The following is a 23,727-nucleotide window of genomic DNA, read 5'->3' as shown; positions in this document are numbered from 1 at the left end:
GTCTGGAACAAGCGAAGCGAACGGGCAGAAGACACATTTCTCCCAGTGAGGCCCACCTGCCAAAGGTCCTGCTGGCCTCGGGGGCAGCTGGGCGTCCAGTGAGGTACGGGCTGCTGTGGTGGGCACAGATCTCTCTTGTATCTGCCAGCGTCTTGGTGGGCACAGAACTGTCCGCCAGCGCCATCAAGTTACAGGACGCCTGCGTTTTGGGGATCTTGAATGGTGCCGAAATGGTCTGAATGGAAGGAACATGCAAACTGTAAAAACTGACATACGAGTTAACTTGCTATCGATCATCTGTACACTCACGAGCATCTGCGCTCACCTTCGTCGGGGAGCCAATAATCGTGGGCAGCGGCGACTTCTGCAGCCAGTCGGATGTGCGGGGGGAGGAGCCCAGGAGCTTGGTAGGGGAGGTGCCGAGGTTGGATGGTCGGCTGAACTGAGGGGAATGGCTGCAGGAGGAGGCGGCCGGCTGCACAGGGTCCGACAACTGCTTGTGGAGTTTCTGCCTGGTCTGGTAAAACTCGGTCAGGGTGGGGGCGCTGTGGAGCCGAGCCCCAAGGAGCTGAGAAGATGGGACGGGGGAACCTAGAGAAGGTAGAGGGGCCGGATTAGAGTTCATTTCACGTTAACAGGCCGAATAGAATATAGTAGAATCAGCATGTAATGTTGATTAAGATTGTTCACGGACAGAAGAGACATAACTTCATGTCTCGCTCTATTCTGCATCGGATGGAAATATGCAGCAGGAAGTAGGGCTGTACCAACTAGTGTGAAGCCTCATTGATACGGTTGAATGAAAAGTCAAAATGGGTTTGATGTTTATATCCTACAAACCATAGTTGTGAGCAACATTTTCCCAGAGGTCACTTGCTGCACACATATTGTTCTAAAACTTGCTCCTTTGCATCCATATGATACAATTTCCAATAGATGCTCCACTTTTTAGTCTTAACTAATTAACATTTGCTGTCTGGACAAGCCACGCTTTCTACAGGAGCATGAATGAAATCTAAGAGAACAAGTTGTCACATTGGGGCTCAAACAGGCGCCCAGGCTTTCCAGAGGACCGCTGACGTTCTGCCCGAGCACTGACCTCCTGAGGAGCTGCGGCTGCGAGGCTCGTGGCTCTGCAGGTGACAGCAGCAGTGACCCAGCTGCTCAGGGATGGTGCCCACTGCAGACAGAAACACTGTTATTTGCATTGCGAGTCAAACACCTGTCTGGAAGGTGATATTAAACAGCGGATGTGTTTGGAGACGTGTCTGGACACGTCCTTACCAAGAGGTGAGGGGGAGTAGGGCCGAGAGCTGCCAGTGGAGAGACGCCTGCCTACTGTCTGAGGGACGTCTGCGATAGTGGGGGACCCCGACCCCACCTTAGAAAACCCCAGAGGACTAGTGTTGGACCGCCTCACAGTCCCAGACCTAGAAAACACAAACAAAGTAAAAGTCAAGCACTGGATCAACAATAAACACTGGACTCATCCAAAGAGTTACATCAAATACATCGATACAATTCAGGTATTCAAACGCCGTCTCTCTGGTGACTTCCTTCTTCTCCATTTGGCTCATGTCAGTCAATTTCTTCAGACCTCAACGCAGATTTAAGGTCACACCGAAACTAAGCATGTGTGGGCACGAAAGCTTAGAATTTCACAAGAGGGGTATTAACGGACATATTTTATATTGTCTAGCAAAACCTTACCATCTCTGAAGCTCGTGTTAACCTCATACTTTATTTCAGGCACCAAAAACCCAGCCAAAGAAAACGTGCCCAATGTTGACTCATAGGTTTTTGGACATATTTCTGCAGCACTCGGTGCCACCGTTCTGTCTTCCTCTGCCCTCATATCCACTTTGTCTTCACATAAAAACAAGCAACAAACCCGCCCAGCAACAGGTTGAGAAGCCACACACACCAGCAGGAACTTGTTGTGTCTGATGTAATTTTAGTGAAACATTATTATGGCTGATGTAATAGCAGTGTTTTGCCGAGCCATAAAGTTCCCTCCCAATGCGAAGAACAACATTAGTCACAAAGTGTTCTATTGCCAATCACAGGGTTCTCACGGTCATGAAAATAAGAGCAATTTCCAGCCCTGAAGGAATATTCATCACAAACACTTGTACAACAGATTAAATAAGATTCGGTCAAGATCTACTCAGAAACTTCTGTATTGGTTAAACGATAGTTTAACCCTTGTGTTGCCTTCGGGTCAATTTGACCCGATTCAATGTTTCACCCTCCTGTCGCCTTCGGGTCAATATGACCCGATTCAATGTTTAACCCTCCTGTTACCTTTATATTTACTAACATATTTTACCCTTGAGGTCAATATGACCCCAGCTATTAAAATCTCCAGAAAATTATTAGAATTAATATTGTTTTCCAAGTTTAAGTGTGAGGTACTTTATGTTTGTTTGTTGACTCCCGAAAGAACACCGACATTAAACATTGAATCGGGTCAAATTGACCCGAAGGCGACAGGAGGGTTAAATATTGAATCAGGTCAAAATGACCCGAAGGCAACACAAGGGTTAAGAAGCAGAGCATATTGTCCATATAATAGATTGGCCACTAACGGATAGTGAGAGCAAAAATATACATTCTAAAATGATTCAGATATATTATTGGACTCCAGTCAGAGTAAAAAGCTTGGTCTTATTCAAAGCAGCGAGTCGCACAGCCTCAAATGAGTTAGTGTCAGGTCTCAGTTACTCAGAAGACCGAAGTCACTGAGGTGTGCGGTTACATCCTCACAGTTATTAGAGGGGGTCTTTACAGTGAGTTATATATTAGGAAGCCTGAATGTCATGTGTGGTGATGCGTGTCTACAACACTGTCCCGTTGTGTTTGCTTCTGTGTTCTGTTGCTGTAATATTGCAGCACGTTTGTGAAGAATAAATATATACAAATAAAAATGTTGGGTAGATCAGTTACATCCCTCGCCGTTACATTGTGTAACTTCAGACTTTGACCTTTTATTCATTCCTTCATGTATACACAAACGATTCAGAGAATATATAAATCCTGAAAATGTCATGTAACGGCACACATGTGAATGAACCCTGAACAAACGAGGACTATCCAGGCCCGAGGTCCCTCCCTTCCCCCCTCAGACCCAACAGAGGCGGCTCTTACCTGGGGGAGCTGTGCAGCATGGGTGTCGGGCTGCAGGAGAGGTTCTGCTTGATGCGCTGGTAGTTGCGGATCTGGGTGGGAACAGGGATGGGGGTGGTCTCAGCCCGTGGGGACACCATGGGAGTCTGTCCCGGGGTGGGCTGCGGTTGCCTGGTGGCAGGGAACGGGGAGAAGAGGGTGGTTAGCCGGTCCGCTCGAGGCTGCTGCTGGTTCCATATCTGCAGGACATCTTCAGGGGTGTCAAAACCCATAATAATGTAAATCTCCTCAAGGCTACAGCTAGTTTAGGAAGTGGAACTTCAAACAGGAAAACGCTCAAATGTAGCAACTCGGTTTCTACAGCCTCATGTCCTTTGTTTACTTCGGTGTGAAGGAACTCAAGTTAAATCCGGCTGATCATGAGGTCGGTTAAAAAAAAAGAAGAAAAAAAAAGGGGGATGAGGCTTCCGTGTCAACACAAAAGCTGCACCAATCCGCTTACAGCTCGCTCTGCTGGGGGCAGAGCTAGAGGCAGGCCGGATAAACAGGAGGGGAAGTGCAAAGAGGCACAGCTCATTTACATTCCTTTGTTATTCCAGGAGACAAAATGTTCTCAAACATTAGCGTCATGACCAGGTCACACACAGAGGGCCTGACTCGCGTATGGCACGCAAAACAAGTGGAGGAAATAGCCGCTAGAGAGCGTCAACAGTTGGAAAGCAGTATTATGTAATGATGTGAAGACTGGGAGGGCCGACAAGGGAGAGGAGGAGGACACGTGAGGCAAAGACGAGACCAGACAAAGAACCAGAGACAAGTTGCTTTGTGAGACAGAATTCTGGGGTATAAACCTGACCACGCGCACCACACACTTAACAAGACATTTGAGACAGAAGCCCGGGATGTAGGCTTTCTATTTTTTTGACCCGGTCCCTAAAAGCTTTATTGATCCCAGCCAAAGAAAATTGTTGAAGCGCTTGTGTTTCCTTGTTAAAAGAGAATTTGTAGGTCAGTTAACAGCTGCTTTTTCAAAAGAGGCAAGAGTGGAAAGAGGAGAGAGACTGGATCTGAATTTCAATGGCCATTTTTTGGGATCAAGCTATTCCAGACTCTTGATAGTAATCATTTCACCTCTGTCCTTTCCTTCTTCTACGCTCATGTTATATTTACGAGGATCATCTCTCTCCAGACATTCTGCTCTTCTCTCCATCTTGCTAAGTTCCAGAGCCCCCCCCCCCCACACACACACACACACACATGAGCGTCTGTGACTCAGAGATAAAGTGGTTTGTCTGCCAATCGGAAGACCAGCGGTTTATTCCGGTCCGGCTCTCCAGTCTCAAAATGTAGTGCCATCGGTGTGTGAATGTGCGTGAATGTGCGTGAATGTGCGTGAACGTGTATCAGTTTGGGGTTCTGATGGGCAGGTGGCACCTTCATGGGAGCCTCTGCCACCAGTATGCCCACCGGTGTGAATGATGACATGTAGTGTCCTGTGCACCGACTGGTCGGGAGAGCAGAAAGATGCCGTAAACATGAGAGTCCATTTAGCTCCAATCAATCTTGGGCTCAGAGGATAAATGCGGCTGTGATACAGGAGCTCCTTGAAAATGTGTGTCTGCTGTAACTGAATCGCAAGGGACAACTCCTCGTGAAGAAGAAAAAGAATGGATTCTTTCTGTGTCAATGGTTAACTCACTGATGTATGTGGTAAGAGTTAATGCTATGGAGGGAGAGGCTGAAGGCATAGGGGGGACAGCTGAATGGTTAGAGGAGGATGAGGCAGAACAACAACAAAGACTACATGTATTGATTGCCGGTTAAAAAGAAACTAAGGGAAGAAAACTGTTCTGCTCGTGGCTTTTTACACTTGCTGGGTATTAACAAAGAGGAGGGGGGGGGGGGCAAGAACAAAGAGTGATAGCAGCAGTTTCAGGGGGGAAATCTAAATGTATTTAACACTTTAATTTCACTCTAAAAAGACATTTGTACACAGTCGGCATGACAAAACAACAACATTGAAATGCAAAATACTCAATCGAGGGCTTTTACTGTGAAATGTAAGAATGGAGTGAGTGGATGTGGGAAGCTCTGCCTTTGTCAAGGTAGAAAGAAGAAGTCTCTATTCTGGGTTCAGACTACGGAGCCTCCAGGTCGGCGTGTTCTAATCCTCCACAACTCAGTGTGTGTGTGTGTGTGTGTCATATTTACTCAAGCCCAAATAAATAGTCTCCAACAAATGCACTAAAATTAAACGAGGCATTCGTCACCGTTCAGTGTGTGAATGTAGAGCGCAGCTCTTAACCCTTGTGTTGCCTTAGGGTCATTTTGACCCGAATCAATATTACACCCTCCCCCCGCTTTAGGATTAAGTTGACCCCATTCAATGTTTAATGTCGGTGTTCTTTCGGTAGTCAACAAACAAACATAAAGTGCCTCACACTTAAACTTGGAAAACAATATTAATTCTAATAATTTTCTGGAGGTTTTAATTGCTGGCGTCAAATTGAACCCAAAGGGTAAAATATGTTAGTAAATATAAAGGTAACAGGAGGGTGAAACATTGAATCGGGTCAAAATGACCCAAAGGCGGGGGGAGGGTGTAATATTGATTCGGGTCAAAATGACCCTAAGGCAACACAAGGGTTAAGAGTGGTCGGAAGACTGGAAAGTCCATTCTTCCTCCGCTTCAGCAGATCCTTTAATTCTGCTGCTGACGCTGGGGAAAAATATTTCTTTCCTTTACGGATCTCTGAAAACAGGACTTACATCAGACGTGTATTATCAGGCTGTATTATCCTTTTATGGTATTTTATGGGGCGTTAATTATGTTAATGTAATATTATCATCAACGTGTGCAGGTGGCATTCAACATGTTAAGAGCTTTTGCCAAAGCTCACGTGGCATATTCGTATAAGAAAGTTAAGAAAATAAAAAGTTCTCGCATGAGGTCCATTGTTAGTCGTAGTCTTTACAGAACGATATGCAATGTCAACAGCCTCATCAACTCCAGTATAATAGCAGGGTGCTTCCACGTTTCAGAGCGCTAAATATATGTTCTTCATTATTTTAATCACCTTACACTGAATTGTAAACAAACTAATAAGAAAGCTGAGAGACAAACCTTCCCTTAAAACAGAGGGTCAGTAAATGCCATCATGTTGAGAGCAGAACACGTGAGCACCTGTTGATCCGTCGAGACACCGCTGAGGGACACTTATACTAGAATGCTCGGTGACTGCGGGTAAAAAGTGGGGAGTGTGCAAATCTATTCTCATCACAAAGACCTGAGCGGGTCGGGTGCCATTTAGCACAGCACCACCTTGTTGTTTGGCTCAACGTCTGATTCAGAACTTCCTCTGGCAGATTAGTACTGAGTGTGTAATATCTATAGAGGGGTGGGGGAAGAGAACAATAGTAAAATGAAGGAAGCACAGTAGACCTTGTTGACATAACAACGCCTGAATAATAGAGGACACGCACGCACGTCACACACGTCACACACGTCACACTTCCATTAGATCGCCTCTTGTCAACAACTAGTAACTAGATGTTAACTTGCGGGCGACTCACGTGGTCCCTACGGGCACCGTGTTGGCTACCTCTGATCTAGTTCATACTTCATGAGCTGTATCTGATGAGTTAGTGACCCGACGGAACCTCTCAACAATAATACACTATCTGCAGCAGTCTGTGAGGCTCTAGAGACCCCTCAACAGACCCCTCAACAGACCCCTCTAGAGACCCCTGTTTTGACATTGGCAATTGTACACATCACAAATTTATGACCAAAATAAACAATCCAAGCGACCCCAACAACAGTTGTTTTTGTTAATCACACACAGCAAGATGAGGATAGGACACATCATCTCATAGAACCTGCGTGTTGGTTTTAGAGGTCTTGGCCGACGGGTGTTGTTCCCTTTGGACCGAGTCAGCCTCGTTTTCCCCCTGAAGGTTCCTGTGTAGTTTTAATTTTGTCTACAGCTCTCAGTGTAGATTCATTACAATTATGTGAGATGACGCTTGTATTCCTGAACAATGCCCAAAGCTCTCTGACCCATAGCATCGCACTCACCCTCCACACATGAGGAAGTCACTGGACGGCCGACGGCCTGCTCCCATTGGCTGGTCATCTGAGGAGGGAGAAAGGGTGGCAAGAAGAGGTTAATGAAGGGGCAGCAGGCTTTACTCATCTATAAATTAGCAGGAATCAGGTGTGTGTATATGTGTGTGTGTGTGTGTGTAAAACATGATAGACCTTTTACAGTCAAGCGTGCGTATCAACTGTTTGAGGACTGATGTCTACAGTTACAGCGTTGAATAGTCAGCAGCTGTCTAACTTACTGGTTGAGGATTTGGTGACATGTGCTCTGTGTTTGCTGAACTTGGCAATCGTGCCACCAATGAAATTACTTTAAATTTCCAATCGCATTGAGGTGTTTGTAGATGGACATCCCACTTGGCAAGATCGGCACACAGACTGTTCACAAGCTGCCTTCAGGGTGCTCACACGGCAGCGTGTGAGCCGCCGAAAGCAGAGCGCGCATTTTAAGGCCTGAATATGACAGTCAATGTTCAATTGTGGGAAGCAACGGTCCTGATCCCGATTAACTTTATAAGAATATTGAGACACTAACAACATCAACTGCTTAATTTATTGGCATATTGCTCAGATCTAAAGGTGATATTTCTGCATTATCTACAAAAGAAACCAAAGAATGCCTCAGAGTTGATCTCCTTCTCAAACGATCAGGCGAGTTGCACCCGAGTGAACTCAAGGGAAATGCAGTATGTATGTTGGCACTTACAGCAGTCAGTAGAGATGTGAGGCACCAGGACGAAGTCATCAGTGTCACAGGACGAGTTCTTACTGCTGGTGCTTCCTGCAGACTCTTTGGACAGCTGCAGGAAGTTGGGCGGACCGAGCGGAGGGGACGACAGACCATCTTCTGCTAGTGTCTGCATGTCCGGGAGAGACTGAGTTCATAGACAGAGAGACGGACTTCATCAATTTCTACATCTAAGCCATCCACCTGTCACCTAGACCCCATCCCACAAGGCTGTTCAAACAAGTATTAACTTTATTAGATATTATGGAGCAAGCCAGAAGATACCAACTAGTTCGCTAAAATCAAAGCATGGGGATTTCATTTTTTAAAATGTTCACAATATAAGTGTAATCCCTTTTGAATGAGTATTTATAAAGTACGGTGAAACTCACAGGAGGAGAGTTGTAGCGGATGCACGGGGAGCTGCCGCAGGAACTGTCCGTCGCTGCATTTGAAGCACTGGGGACCGGCACCGGACACGCTGGGGGCAAGATACAGATGATTTATCAGGTTTTCAAGTTGTATGATGTGGAAGTGTGGTCCAGTCAGTTATCCTGCTGGGAATGTGAGCTTTGCACTTACATTTCTTAATGGTGGAAGGCAGCTCCAAAAAAGGATGGCTGAAAAAAGCGTCTGCAGAACAAATCAGAGAGCACAAACAGATGTAATAAAAAATAGATAAGTAAAAGTAAAACCCTAAATAACACATTTATCATTTTGTCATACGTCATCACTCACCAAAGTCCATCCTGTCTTTCTGATTCCTCTGCAGCAGCCCAAGCAGAAGGTGGCCAAGTTGTTGGGACGTCTCCCTCGGGATGCTGGTTGATCAGAACATGGGGACATTAGTTGTTTATTTTTCTTGTGGGGAGCAAAAACACCAATCTTACAAGTTAATTTCATGTCCAATAAAGTCATGGTAGCCACGCCCACCCACATACTCAAAGACCCCACTCTACTCAGTCCCTGATAGTAGTGGCTAGTCATCATTGCCTTCTTCTTAGATCGTGTTAGTTTATTGTGGATCACAATTTGGTGAAAGGTTGTCAGGGTTACTGATTTCAACTATGTGTTGATGTAGATCAGGGGTGCTCACACTTTTTCAGCATGCGAGCTACTTATAAATTGGCATCGGAGCTCTGCGGCGCGCGAGACCCCTACTTCTGCTGTAATTTGGCGCAATAGAGAAAATTACAGGGTGGCGGGACAATTTTTTTTAGTGTCATGCGATCTACCAATACGACGCCGCGATCGACTGGTAGGTCGCGGCGATCGACTGGTAGATCGCGATCGACGTATTGAGCACCCCTGATGTAGACGGTTTCACAAGTATGGCAAACGAAAAGATTCCAAAGGGGTAACAGTGTTTGCCATATTACAGTACCATTCATCCAAAGGTCACTGCAATACTTCACTAAATAACACAAATATCCACCTGCTGGTGGGGCTAGAGAAAAAGTCAGGGGATCACCAGCGTCAGTAGGATTCATCGTCTGGGAGCCACGAATGCTTGTTAAATATTTCACGCCAATCCATCCGGACGGAGGCACACACATGTGATCCCTCAGGTCTCAAAGACTGTACCACAAATTATTCTTAAAACCGCGACCTGGGACTATTGACACGCTGCACAAGCAGCCGTGAAGCCAAAGAGAAGAGGTTTCGTGGCTCACATGGGTTGTAGATTCGTGTTCTTCTCATAGAACATCCTCAGGTCTTGGGGACTATTGGCCTGAAAATATATCAATAGAAATCAGATGCACAAACGCACAGGTTTACACACACACACACACATGCATTACTTGTTGGTTGTGCACAGTATTAACCTGGAAGGGTGGCTTGCCGACCAGACACTGGTAAATGACCATCCCGATGCTCCACAGGTCAGCCCTGGCATCGTAATTCTGGGACATGATGACCTCTGGGGCCTGAGGGAGGAAAGGCAATGTTAAGATGCAGAGTTATGTAACACACTGCGAATGAATCTGCCAGGTCATCCAACTCTAAAGCAAGGAATGCATGTCTGCCTGTCTGCTCTCTGCATAGCTCGAGACCCGCTCGTCTGATCTGCCTCACACTGAGCGGGTTTGTCGCCAAGGTGCTTTTTAGAAATGGGGTGCATCGAATGTTGTTCGATGTTAACACATTTTTTACAAACAAGCACACGGTGCTTAGTGTAGCAGCGGGGGGCAGAGTTCAGGGCTTACCGCTAATTTCCAAACGGGCGGAAAAACGGGACAAATATTGGGATCTAGACGATGACTTTCTTGCATTAAAACATAATCAAACTTTCAATAAGAAAGTGACATTTTAAAAGCCTTTAATACCAGTAGTCAACTCTATGTCTGAGGTAAAACTATTAACTATTAGTAATCAGTCTCCCTGTCGGGTAAATGTAGTACCGCAATGTTATTTTGGGATACAATGACAAGGAAAAGTCCGATAATTCAATCTAAAAAAAGCAGGGAAAAATGTATCGATAGTAAAACAATTTTTACACGCAGTAAAAAGCATCTGCTGATGATGCTGGAAAGTTTAATGAATAATAATGCATCATCATATTTTAAATGATATGGGTTTGTCAAATCTGAATCTGCAACTATACAAGCAAAATGTCCAGATCAGGTCAAAGAATAGAAGTCCACAGGAAGGAGAAAACCGTTGAGTTGCATATTTCTTTAGTGCGTTCCTGCGAAAGCTGCAGGCTTTGAACAGGATTGACCTTGGCTGATATTATTGACACACACACACACACACACACGCAGAACATAGACAGTAACACGCACTGACCATGTACATGGGTGACCCACAGAGCGTGGCGGCCATCATGTTGCTCTGAAGGTACCGTGCAAAGCCAAAATCAGCTGCGGAACAGAAACATGAACCGAACCAGTCAGAACACTTTATTATGACAGTACACACGACTGGAGGACACGAGAGAAACGCTCACCTATTTTGATGCGGATGCCACTGATGTTGCACTTCTTGTGCCCCAAATACGACAGGAGGATGTTCTGCGGTTTCAGGTCACGGTGGATGATTCCTTTGCTGTTGAGGATGCGCATGGCGGCAGCAATTTGCTGGAGGAAGATCCTCAGTGTGTCTTCTCTCAGCGTCCCCTTTGCTATGGAAGATGAGAGATGAAGAAATGATAACTGCATTCAAACAACATCTGTTTGTTTGTAAGGAACTCCACAGGGACAGGGACCCCTGGCCTTTCATTTTCCTTGATACCCGTGTCAATGCCCACCATGCAGGTGCTTCCTGCTGCCTCGTGAAGCACATGCATGACTAGTTTCCTTGATTTGCTCTCACATGTCAGTTGTAATATAATTCAATTAGAATGACCGCCTCACGGTTGATTGACTCCGCTAAGTGTCATCATTTCAACATTTTGTCCTTTGAAATATGTGTGTGTAATTGTCATATTTAGTTTATGACTTGTTGCCAAATGCGGGATTCGTGAGGTAAAAATGACCTTGACCTTTGACCACCCAATTCTAAATGTGTTCATCCTTGTCCAAGTGGACGTTTGGAAGAAATTCGCTCCAGGCGTTCCTGAAAGGCCGAGTTCACCGGAACGGGACGCACGGTCTCACACGAGGCCTGTGACCACGTCTGTTGCCGGCATGGACGCAGAAGAAAAACACTCATTCCCTAAAACTCTACAATCCCACAAAAACTGATCAGCAGCCTCACTTGATTTAAGATACTAATTAGCATATTATAGAAATAATCCAAAGGTAAATGGGGTAAACGGGGGAAGTGAAGTTCCTGTTCCCTGGTGGTAATAAAATAAGTCTAATCCAATGTGAGACTTAGAGGATTCCTCTCTCTCCCTCTCACTCGATCATTCATGTGATTACAGTGGAGGCATGGATCAAACCACAACGCTTACCAACATTAATCTAGGATTTGGGGGTTTACATCTCTCTCCCAACCACAGTGGACTAACAAGGAGCGACATCCTCTTATTTAATGGAAGCCGGCACATTGTTCACAGACCTGGTGAAACATGCGAGGGGAACACAGAAGCCCTGCACTGATGAGAGCACGGGGATAAGGACTAACAAGTTCAAGACGAATAACACCGGTGGTTATGAAACAGCTATGGGGTCAGAAAAGTGGTTCACTGTTGCTCAAAGCTGGTGGGCCACCCCATCATAACAGAGTTTGACCGTGACCCATTCTGGAACCTGCAAGTTTGTAACTGTGGTACGATATGCAAAAGTAGCGTGATAAGGAAGCTGTTCCAGCAACACAATCACTTCTTTACGGAGCAGAGGCGTGAACACCTGTGGGCACAAACAGAAGTTTTGGCAAACTGCCATTCCTTTGGAGGGACCGGAGATTCCAGGATCCGACCGTAACTCTATGAAACTATTCACAGCAACTTTTGCAACACATTACGAATGTGTGGCGAGCTCTCGTTCCGAAGCTTAAGACGCTGCCACAGGAGAGATCGGTTCAGTTTAGTGCCCTAATGAAGAATCGCGTGCCTCGTAGCTCTTGTACTTAAGTAGAAGTCCACTTACTGGATTTCCTTCCAGTAAGTGGACTTCTACTTATGTACAAATACTTCACCTCATGTGATGTGGCAGGAAAGAGCTGTAGCTAAAAGATCTGGAAGAAATCTAGTACAGGGTTCTTACACATTTTGACCAATGGATTTCCATGACTTTTCCATGACTTTAAACCAAATTTCCATGACCAAACTGAAATCTCGGTATAAACATGAAAACTGTAGAACATTTTGCGTATTGAGAGCTATCGCTGGCTTAGATTTTGAGCGTCTTTCTTTAAAAAATATATTAATTATGTCAAACTCCGCGTGAATGAACATGTAATTTTAACAAATTTCCATGACTTTTCCAAAACTTTTATGATTTAAGTTTTTTCCATGACTTTTCCAGGCCTGGAAATGACCATTTTAAAATTCCACGACTCTTCCAGGTTTTCCATGACCGTACGAACCCCGCTAGTAAGTTAAACTCGAGTTAAACTGTTCAGTCAATCACCGTTTCCATGGTGAAGAATGAGACCTACAATAATAAAGTGCAGCAGGTGTTTATAGATCACAACAGTTAGCGTTGTGTTGCATAGATAATTAAGTTGTTATGGTAATGATCTTCAAACAGTGATGGCGCATGTGAGCATGCGTCATCAAGCAGCCCGTCAAGCTGACGACCTCAAATTATTAACACTCTCCAGCTGATTGGATAGACTACATTAACCTCTTATGAAACATTACACCTGCGAGAAATTACCAGCATACGTGTCACTACATGCTTTGGGTCACGTTATCTGTGCACATATGCAGAATTTCGAATACCAGGAAAGATATTCTGAGTTTTGAGTGCATTGTGTTTAGAAATGGGCGCTGCACACGCCGCGGCAGCCAAAGACACCGCCGCGTTAACTGGCACCAACACGTTGGTGGTGGTTGCTCGTACCGACGGCAGCTGTAACAAAACACACCATACCTGGTAAAAGCTTTTTTCAAATACATATTAATCTGTGTTTCTTATCTACGCCAAACATTGAGGAAAGTTGTGACACGCAACCAAAGACTGCTACAAGTCACTAGTAAATAAGGTCACTTGACACACACGTTGCTCTGAAGCGGTTGTGTTCCTGGCTGAACTCTGTTGGAATGTCGAGTCCAACAACCGAACAAGCAACAACCAGACATTTTGACGCTGGGAACAGCTTCAATGTTTAAAGCTTGCGAGCTCGTCTGGACCGCGGTGGCCACTTGTGTTGCGAACGTGCGTGCATAATGCTGATGACTTCGGCTGTAGAAGGGTCAATTACTGCCATCTACCCTGCATACGAAGACAGAAGCTGTCGGAGGGAGACACCCTACGCCCATGAAGTCACTGACTGCATAAAGATGGCTAGATTCCAGTGGCAATGCAAAACTAGTAACGTAATTACGGTAAAGTCATGAGAGTCAATGTTTCACTGGTGCTAGCATGCTACATCTCAGACTTTGGCCTGTGAGAAACAGAACTGGTCCATTATCTATCACTTCTGCTTCAGCCTACTTGTTGTTCTACGACTAGAAAATGCTGACCTTTGTTCTAGACCACCACAGAGGCATAGACACCGTGTTGTCTGGCTCTGAAAACAGAGAAGGAACTCTTTGCACAAAGCCGTAGTGGTTCCCACTCACCTCGCCCACATCGAAAAAACATACAAACATCCACCCACACACCCACTGCAACATCCCCACATGATACCTTACATTATTCTACAAACTTTCCATCACACATTAGAAATGCACATATTCCCACACAGTTGCTCATAATGGCTTTTCCGCATTAGCGACATGTTTTTTGATAAAAAAAACAATGTTGTGTGTTTGTGTGTGTGTGTGTTTGTGTGTGGCAGACAGATTAGTGGGATGCTTACCTTGCAGATAGTCGGCAAGATCCCCTCCATTACAGTACTGTGCGGAGAGACAAACAATCACTATCAGCGAGAACTAAATTCAGGTTCAACAATGTCAAGCTGTGAAGCACATCATGGTTTTCTACGTGTGTGTGTGTGTGTGTGTGTGTGTGTTTGTGCTAATCCTAGCTAATGGCTGGCTCATTAAATAAGCTCTATCTGTGCTCGAGTGCGGCCCGTTTCTCAAGCGTCATAAACAACGTTGGAGTGGAAGGTGAAAAGAAAGTGAGCGGATAAGCAAAGATAAGATCGGCTGAATTCAGTTATTCTCCACTGGTGCAGCGTCGAGCTCCTCAGTGTGACCCCGTTCCCTTCGCCCTGCTCCCCGATTCTGATATACAAATGGCCAACATCAAAAATAAAGAAAGTGGGCTTCAGTGCTCCTTCACATAGATTGTCAGATCTCCACTGGAGGGATGAACAGCATCCTTCCCAGATATATGACCTCATTTAGTATTTTGCTGATGGGGGTGGAGAGTGCCGTCTAATCGAGTTTATTCTTTGCCTGAACAAGGGCACTTCCACACTGGGCCTTTTTTTCAGTTTAAGAGTGGAGGTGTGATTCCTCTGCTTAGCGCTGGCAGCTTTATCCTCCTTTCCTATTACATTGTTCAGGTAAGACAGGGACCTTTGAGATGCTCATCATCCAAATAATGCCAATTTTAGAAATTCAAGGCAACGTTTTTGGAACTGTGAGGCTGTGTGACACCAGTAGTCGGCTGGTTGGAATGATTCGACGCACGTTTAATCAAAGGGTATGAAAAGAGTCATATTGAATGTAATCAAAAGCTAGCGACTCGCTAGGCAGGCAGACGGGAAGGCAGGTTGGTGTGTGTGTGTGTGGTCTGTGCAGACCTCTCTCTGCCGTGCTGGCGTGACAGTAACCATAAGAACACAGCTGACGTGGGCCTTGGAGTTCAAAGTTGGACTGAACTGATTCGGGACTTCTGTGGTTCCTCACAGCAGAGCTGAAGGGTCCCAAATATCATTCATGGTTTAAGGGAGCAGAAGGCGTCCTGACTCCACAATCCCCCAGAGGTTTTCAGAGTAGCACCGCTTACTCACACTTCTACCAATGAAGATTGTACCGTTGCAATAATACACTCCCCCCCCATCTCCATGACTCGATTTTGTCTATCAGCTCTAAAGTTAAGTATTTACAGTATATTTTAGCATAAGAATAAAGAGAGATAATCATCTTTGATTTGATGGAATCTGTTGCAAATGTAAAAAATAAAGGAACACAGTATGGAAAAGCAAATATGGCAATACTATGCTGTATAATTGTTTTCCAACATGAAACAAAAGTAAAGTTGTTTGTATGAGTGGTTCTGGAGAAGCAACAACAACACGGGCCAAAGGATCAGGTCCTTTCTGAACGGGAACTTGATAAGTTCATCTAAAACAACCACCTGCGTCAGCTTTGAAAACATAACGATAAAAACTGTGGGATGCTAATCTATGTCTAATCCCATGACTGCTGATCCAGACACACAAGATTCCAAAAGGATTATTGAGAGGGGTAAAGAGTAAAGCCGTCTAAACATGGATCAAAACAAGATTTTAAGCAACGGCTTTCAGAGAACAGGATTCCTAGAAAGCAGAGGGCGGCACTTTCACTGAGTAACGTGAGATGCAGCCAGAGCTGGTTTTCCAGCCTGCAGCCACCTGGGTGTTGCGAAATGAGCAGGAACTAGTTGGGGAGGATGCGGGTGTGAGGTTGTCAACAAGCTACGCGAAACGATTGACACGTCAATTATTGTAAAAAGAAAAGAGGCGGGAAAGGCCGACGGGGAAGGAGACGCCAGCAGAGAGGCCCTCCGAAGGGGGGAGGACCCGCGCTGACAGCCGGTGGCGAGGGTCATTTACTGCATGTCATCACGGATGTTACTCTTCACTTTTAGAAAAAGCTTTTGCCAGTAACTTCAGGTAACAACACCAGAGAGGACGTGAGCTCCGACGGTTTCTATACGTACCTCCATGACCAGGAAAACAGCATTGGGCGTTTCCTGGAAGGGAAGAGACACAGAATCAGAGTCTATTTATCCTGAAGTAGCGGTCAACTCAACCCCTCATCCATGAGGAGACAACCAACAGTAGAGAACTCAGCACTTGCTGGTTTTGACACCCTTGCTCCCTCTGAACATGTATTTTTGTCTCATGAAAACATGACTTAATGCTGATGACAGAGCTAATAGTTGTTTAGAGAAAAAGGATCCCCAAATCAACATACAAGGTCGTACAGACACAGCAGACTTCAGATGTTAACCAACTCGTAGTGTGTAAGGAAATACGATTGAGGTCAAAAACTAAACGCATGTTGTGGTGTCGCATGTACACATTGCTACGGCAACTAAATGTACGACAATATACCCAAATCTAATGAGTGCTTTACTCAAATAACGTTGTTGCCGCGGCACAAGGTCAGCAGTGGTACAGATGAGTAGATAAAGTTACAGCAAGATTTATGTCAAACTAAAATAAGGAAAGAATAAACTTTATGAGAGTATATGGGGTGCAAAATAGACCAACTAAATATTTAGTTTGCCGACTAATCTGCTTGTCCGTGGATCAAACGGGGGAAAATAAGAGCCAGAAGATACGTTCATCCACTTCAGCAACCATAAGTGTTATACATTAGGTATGAACCAACACTAGGTGGCCGTAGTCCAACCACGAGCTACAGCCCTGTGGCGCGTGAGCGCCGGGTCATGGGCTCGTTTGGGAAGTAGCTCAGTCTTTTCCAATCCCAGACATTGTTTTCTCCTCTTTTAGGGCAGCTGTTTGTGGGGGATGGGCTGAGGGGGATTACATAATAACACAAATGTATTCTGCAGCGCAATCTGGATAGAGAGGGGGGGGAGTCGCAAAACACACAGACGTCTCTGGCTGCTACTGCAGTTGCCCAACGTCGGCTTGTTGCCTAATTGCCAAGGAGTGAGATGCATTTCAAGCGGCAGGTGCTGACAGCAGCACACAGGGCAGCCTGTGCTCGAGAGGAAGTCGCAGCTCGCAGTTATGAAAGGGACGACCGGCTGAAGGGTTTACACCGGAGAACGGTTTCTAGAAGTCACTGGTCACACACTGGCCACATGTGGAATAAAAACATCCTGGTGGACTTCGGACATGGAGAGCTCGGTGCCAGATGAGGGCTGGGCTCCAAAGAACAGGATATTCCCAAAACAACTACGATATAAATAGACCCCCTTGTCTTCATAACCTGGTCACACGCAACCAATGTGCAGACCTGGACGGAAGGATAAACAATGCATCCTCCCGAGAGTCCAAAAAACTGACCGCACCACGCACACACAAACACTTCGGACTGCCAAGAGCCCGTGGGACCAATAAACACTGGGTTTGGTCAGTCCTTGAGTTATTGCGTCACACTCGAGCTCCAGGATTTCATTATGCAACAATGTGGGGGATGGGATATGGCCAAACTGGACAGGGAGAAGCAGTGTGTGTGTGGGACGGGGGAGGTTAAGCCCTTGTGGTGAGCCAGTGTGCTTTTGTCATGCAAGCGTCGAGTGTTATTCGGGGTATTCTGGGTAAACTTGTCAGAAAAACAACCCCCTCACGGGACGACAGCAGCAACGTCAGTGTGAGCGTCAAGAAAACAGGAACTGTCTGGCGAGGACAAAAAGGAGATTTTCACAGTGCGTACAATCTCGGGTTCAGAGGGGGGAGGAGCTTTATTATTCCGCAGGTGTACAGCTTGTTATTTAACAGACGTGCTGATACGGCCACGGCTGAACAGGAAAGAACATAACGTCCCGTAAAAGTGCACTTTCCAGAGAGAGCGTGACGAGTCGCAGCAATAATGCGCCGACACACGATGCGCACAAGCGGTGAATGAGCGGAATTTTTATGGAATCATTTATTCTGTATTCAAACCTTTTCTATAAAAAAAGGGCCCAAAGTGGATTTATATAATTATTATTCCAATATGGGCAATATTATTATTAGTGGTATTATTATAAAATCGTGTTACTCAAGAGAGACACGTACTGAAGATCATGCGAGTGAATTTACTCCTGTGCAGATCTAACGGGTTGCACACCAAGTTGCACCAACAAGGATCCCGTTTTAAACCAGATTAAATCCTGATTTAACATTTAAACTAGTTTACAATTAAGAAAAAATATATTTGAACCTCTCGTTCAACGTGTTTATTTTACTCTAAACCTAGATTCTATTCAATTCTGTAGCACCAAAACTGATTGATTCAGTGTTGATGGTAAACTTACGCTTTAGTTAGTTTGTCCACCCTCCTCTATTACAGCGTACTTACTCATTTCAAACTAAACTATTTTTATTTTGGGTAAGCAAGTGTCTTCATAACTCTCATTAATGAAATCTTATATCAGTTCCAAGGATTGTTGGTGCGAACCCTGCCTCGGGACACGTTCCATCTGTAGGACTGTGTGTGTGCCTGTGTGTGTCCCTGTGTGCGTCCCTGTGTGTGTCCCTGTGTGTGTCCCTGTGTGTGTCCCTGTGTGTGTGTGTGCACCTCGCCGAACAGGCACAGTGTTTTTCTTTTCCTCGGTCCCAGCCCGCTAAATGTCTGGAAAGCAAAGCTTTGTAGAGGAATGTGGACAGAGGGTTCACACACACTGCAGGTTTTCTAGGAAAACTCACTGAGCTCCAAAACTATCCAAGAACATCTAATTCACCTTCTCTTTTCTCAGCCCTGGCTCAATGCCTTGTGTAATTAGGAAATACACACACACACCACACAACCCACGCACACGGACACACAAATACACACACTTCAGGCCAGAACACAATGTTCTTTGGGAGCTTTTGTGAAGATTGACTCAGTGAACAACACTTCATATTAAACAGAACTCACGTGCACTAAAAGCGCACGCTGCCACACCAACTACGTAAACAACCACACACTCAATGCACACAACTTAAAATGCTTTGTTTGGCTTTTACATTGAAAAATCTGGAACAAAACACGCCTCTTGTTATGAATCCAAACTGCAAAGCTGTGCAGCTTGAGTGAGCGAGGAAAGAGAGCCGGGACACAATAAACCTCACAACGAGCCGATCTACCACACACTGCTGCAGCTCGCCTCACGCCAACGTCTCCACGAAGGAGCACGAAGAGGTGCGTTTAAGACCGTCATTAAAAAGCAGCAGACGAGCAGAGCTCCTCCAAACTGCAGCCTGAGTTATGACCTGCAATCTGTCCCGGGTCCAGCTCTGCAGTCCATGCACAGCTATTCTGTCAGTGGGGAAGGTAGCCAAGGTTTTTCCTGCATAGAGAAAATTTGGGCCCGCGCCTAAGCCGTTTTCCCGAACGCCTATGACAAATCCCGAGCGCCTAAGGCAAAAAAAGTCTGCGATGGAAAATAAATAAATAAATAATTTTTTTAAAAACTGTGTTCTTCACGTGCATGTCAGCGAATATGTTCTCAATAGGGATGCACCGATCTGATCGGCGCCGATCCATATCGGCCGATATTCCCATTATCGGTTTTGATCGGCGTTCTCAAAACGGCCGATCAGATGATGTAACATCTGCGAGAACTATCAGACGTTTCAATCGCCGCGCACCGCAACGGAGACGATGCGCCCGGCGAGGGCCGGCAGAGTGCAGAGGACCACGAGGGGATCCTCACCACCGAGCGGCGTCCCCGTCCCCCGAGTTGAATCACTGGGTCAACTCAGCCGACTCTCACATGTCTGCCACTATAGACTGATGTTCACGGTAAACGCATTCGATCAGGGGCGCGCGAGGGTTTTGATAAAGTTAGCGGAAGGATTTACGTGACACAACATCCGGTTTTGCAAAGTTAGCGGAAAGAACCACGTGAAACAACATCCGTTTTTCAAAATAAGATGTCGACAAATCATACACAAGTAAACAATGAACTGATTTTGTATCTTTATAGATCGTTTCTGAGATTTAGCTTAAATTATGCTAACATTAAAACATTTTTACTGTACCAAGGAAGAGTTTATAAAAATAAAGGTCAGACTTTTGTATGTTAAAAAAAGTCCTGTAAATGGATTTCCCCAAGAGTTCCAGGAAATGAATGATGCAGATGTGTTCCATACATATCTGAAATCCCCTACACTGGCAATCAATCAATTAGGACATTTTTCAAATTAAAGTCCTAAATGTTTAAAGAAATCGGTAATTTCTTTAATGTTTGAGGTGCTTTATATATGTATTTCCTCAAAGTCCTAGGCAATAATGCCACACAATAAATAGAATGCTACAATCGACACCGTGATCGGTGATCGGTATTATCGGATCGGCAGATACTGATTTCAGTGATCGGTGATCGGCACCAAAAACCTGATCGGTGCATCTCTAGTTCTCAATAGTATGTTTCAAGTAGGCTACAGCCGAACCCTCGTTCTGTTTTGATCAATAGTAATCGAGTTGATAAGCGTGTCTTCTTGTCTGATCAATACGCAACTGTGAGGTGCGCGAATAGATAGAGAGACACAGACCGCGCGCAGCTTGCCAAATTTTTTTTTGGGGAGCACCGAAGACCCATTTTGACCCAGGAAAAACCCTGGTAGCAGGTGCTTTTTTACCCACGAAGGAGCTGGTGATCCACCGTAAAGCCAACACAGGTCCTCACTGTTTGTAATCACCTGCTTGACTGAAATGGGCTCATTCCTGTCCAAAGAATAAGTATACAAGGAGAAAACCAGATATCTGCCTTTTTTGATTAAAAATACAGCTGCCAGTGGGTATTGGCTTCCGAAGGGCTGAAACACACAAGATTCTATTGACAGTCACCAAGAGAGGAACATCGTTACACAACACAGCAGACAGACGAACACTGGAGGGGACGGGAAGCTAGAGGCAGCTGGTAAGATGAGGACAATGTACCAAAAGTGGTCGCGGGAGCTGTCAAGTGAATGTTACAGGCAACAGAGGGGGAGGTGACAAAGCAGGAAAACACAATGCAAGACACAAAACAAGCAATCAAACAACAATTCAGATCCCTAATGCACGACAACGGTGGGGAAAACAAATGCTAGAAACAGTCATCTTTGACAAATACACAATCTAATATTCTGCTCTCAGCAATGTCTATTTTCAATGTATTTTTATTAGGGCTGTCAGCGTTAACGCACTAAAATATTTTAACGCAATTAACGCAACTTTGTTTACTTCCGGTGTGCCTTGAAGTTGTTGCACTCCTGTGAGTGTCAAGCCGCGGCAGTCCGCCTCCTTCCTCCCGTCTGCTCCTCGATATTCACAGAGAAGCAGAGGGCGGCGTGTCGGTGACGCGGGGCGGAAGGTGCAGGGGACTTTTTTTTTTGGCTCCGCCCGATGCGCGCGCAGACACGCCGGCATGGAGCTCTGCAGCGCGCGAGACGGAGAGCTGAGAAGCGTGACCGACACGTCGAGACAGAATGACATGCTGCTGTAGAGACGATCAACAACAGACGTTTAGTTTAATAAAAGAACAAAGACGTCTTGAAGGAAAGAACCGTACATTACTTCTGCTGTAATCTGGCGCAATAGAGAAAATTTCAGGGGGGCGGGGCCTCACCCTGATAGAATGGTGGGGAACACTGGGATGTGTCACATGCAAAAGCCTTTAAAAGGTGAATTTACATGTTTTTGTAAAATCGAGAAAATGAGCCCAGCCTCCAGAGGGTTAACATGACATATTTGTCAGTTTACCAAGTTCACTGGTTCTGCTGTTGTTCAATGTTAAAGATGACAGGACCAATGGGGTCTCAAATACACCTTTGTTTACTAATCTGGATGTTTCACTGAAGAAACAATTTATCATCCACAATATTAAATACCTCGCTGGCACTTTATAGGTAGGAGCCTCTTTGAAAACACAGCTCTGTGTGAAGTTTTGTCTTTAAAAAAAGAATACAATTAAACAAGTGTCTAAAATACACGCTGTCTGAAGGGATTACTTGTTCATTTAGAAGATTTAGTCTTTAGAAGAAAGAAAAACTTTTAATCGCGATTAATACATTTCAAAATGTGCGATTAATTAGTTAATTTATTTTAATCGATTGACAGCCCTAATTTTTATTAATCAACCAGGATCTGAAAGTGCACGTCAGGAATATGTGATTCATGACTCTGCTCGATGCCGATCTACCAGCCAGAGGACAAAATTCATGTGAGTGTGTCACTGAGTGTGTCACTGTGTGCCGACATGTGGCCTTTTCTGACGCAGCACTCATACTTCACATTTCTATTCAGGCGTCACAATTTGGCCAGAAGCATTAAAAACGACTTTGTTCAGATGACATACTCGTCCTTTAAGTCTATTTTGAAAAATGCAGCATCACACACAGCTCAATACAAACACAATGCATTAAGTGCCAAAGTGGCACAGAGAGGTCTTGCTGAGACTTGAGACAGACGACTGACGGGCGAGACTTGTGGGAATTTATTCAAGTGGTGGTCATTAGTCACGTGAACACTGGGACTAAAGATATGACTGGCGTGCCAAAGAGGAGAATGACAGAGAAGACTGTATGCACTGTATTCATTGGGTATGTTGCCTTCTCTCAGCCTCCGCCGCTTCGTGCCAAAAATAAATATTAAATATATATATTATATATTATATATAAATTTATATACCAAATAATAAATATAGCAACATAATAGCTAAATGTGTGTACTAAATGTGTGTGGAGAACCGCCCTTAAGTTCAACAAAACACTTATAATATATATATAATATAATCATCATCACCTCATCCCCCCCCCATTCCTCCCGTCCCCCAACCGTGTGTGTGTGGACAGCGCGCAAAAACATTTTCGCGTCGCTTCGCAAGGACAGCTTCAGCGGATGATTATGATGAATTGAAAGAAAAAATTTGCGCCTGCCCATGGCCAATGACGTTCTCATTTCACTGACTGACTGGAATCAGAGCAAATCAGGAGACCTCCAGCCAGCCCCAGAGAGCTCACTACGCGAGCAGGTAGCTAACGGAGCTGTCAGCTGGAGGCTCTGAGTAATGCTGTTCCAAAGTCCTGGGACTGAAACTCTCTGGACTACAACGGGGGGAGGGATCTAAAGAGCTTCAGACAAGTGTAAGAAGCACGAATCTTGCCGCAGTTATCTAGCTAAGAGCATGAAGCTAACTAGCTAACAGCATGAAGCTAACCCTGTTTGCAGAGCAGAGCAGCAGAAGGAGACCGAACTGGCATCGAAAACACAACAAAGAAGTTCTGAAAAACAGACACATTCCCTCAAGAATAATGGAAATAGGCTCATCACAGATATGATTGACTTTAACCAGAGAGTTATTGAGAAGTTTGCCAACTTTAAAGAGAGGAGGCTACTTGTCTTTACAGTAGT

The 23,727-nt window shown here is 45.1% G+C and overlaps 1 protein-coding gene across 1 annotated transcript in view; it reads right to left on the bottom strand.

The window, feature by feature from the left end:
• ulk2 (unc-51 like autophagy activating kinase 2) overlaps window positions 1-23,727 on the bottom strand; it is a 38,253-nt gene that overhangs the window by 5,219 nt on the left and 9,307 nt on the right. The window contains exons 4-19 of the mRNA XM_056440606.1: window positions 16,388-16,420; window positions 14,373-14,409; window positions 10,909-11,082; window positions 10,749-10,822; window positions 9,785-9,886; window positions 9,632-9,690; window positions 8,697-8,779; window positions 8,541-8,591; window positions 8,351-8,439; window positions 7,938-8,106; window positions 7,205-7,262; window positions 3,148-3,297; window positions 1,285-1,430; window positions 1,100-1,180; window positions 326-591; window positions 57-235 (exon numbers count right to left, since the gene is read on the bottom strand). Of these exons, the coding sequence (XP_056296581.1) occupies window positions 57-235; window positions 326-591; window positions 1,100-1,180; window positions 1,285-1,430; window positions 3,148-3,297; window positions 7,205-7,262; window positions 7,938-8,106; window positions 8,351-8,439; window positions 8,541-8,591; window positions 8,697-8,779; window positions 9,632-9,690; window positions 9,785-9,886; window positions 10,749-10,822; window positions 10,909-11,082; window positions 14,373-14,409; window positions 16,388-16,420 (1,751 nt within the window). The remainder of the gene's footprint in view (window positions 1-56; window positions 236-325; window positions 592-1,099; window positions 1,181-1,284; window positions 1,431-3,147; window positions 3,298-7,204; window positions 7,263-7,937; window positions 8,107-8,350; window positions 8,440-8,540; window positions 8,592-8,696; window positions 8,780-9,631; window positions 9,691-9,784; window positions 9,887-10,748; window positions 10,823-10,908; window positions 11,083-14,372; window positions 14,410-16,387; window positions 16,421-23,727) is intronic.

Source organism: Pseudoliparis swirei, chromosome 20 (genome assembly GCF_029220125.1).
Source record: "Pseudoliparis swirei isolate HS2019 ecotype Mariana Trench chromosome 20, NWPU_hadal_v1, whole genome shotgun sequence".
Lineage (NCBI taxonomy): Eukaryota > Metazoa > Chordata > Actinopteri > Perciformes > Liparidae > Pseudoliparis > Pseudoliparis swirei.
Note: the sequence above shows the minus strand (reverse complement) of the source record. Positions and strands in the feature narration are given on the sequence as shown.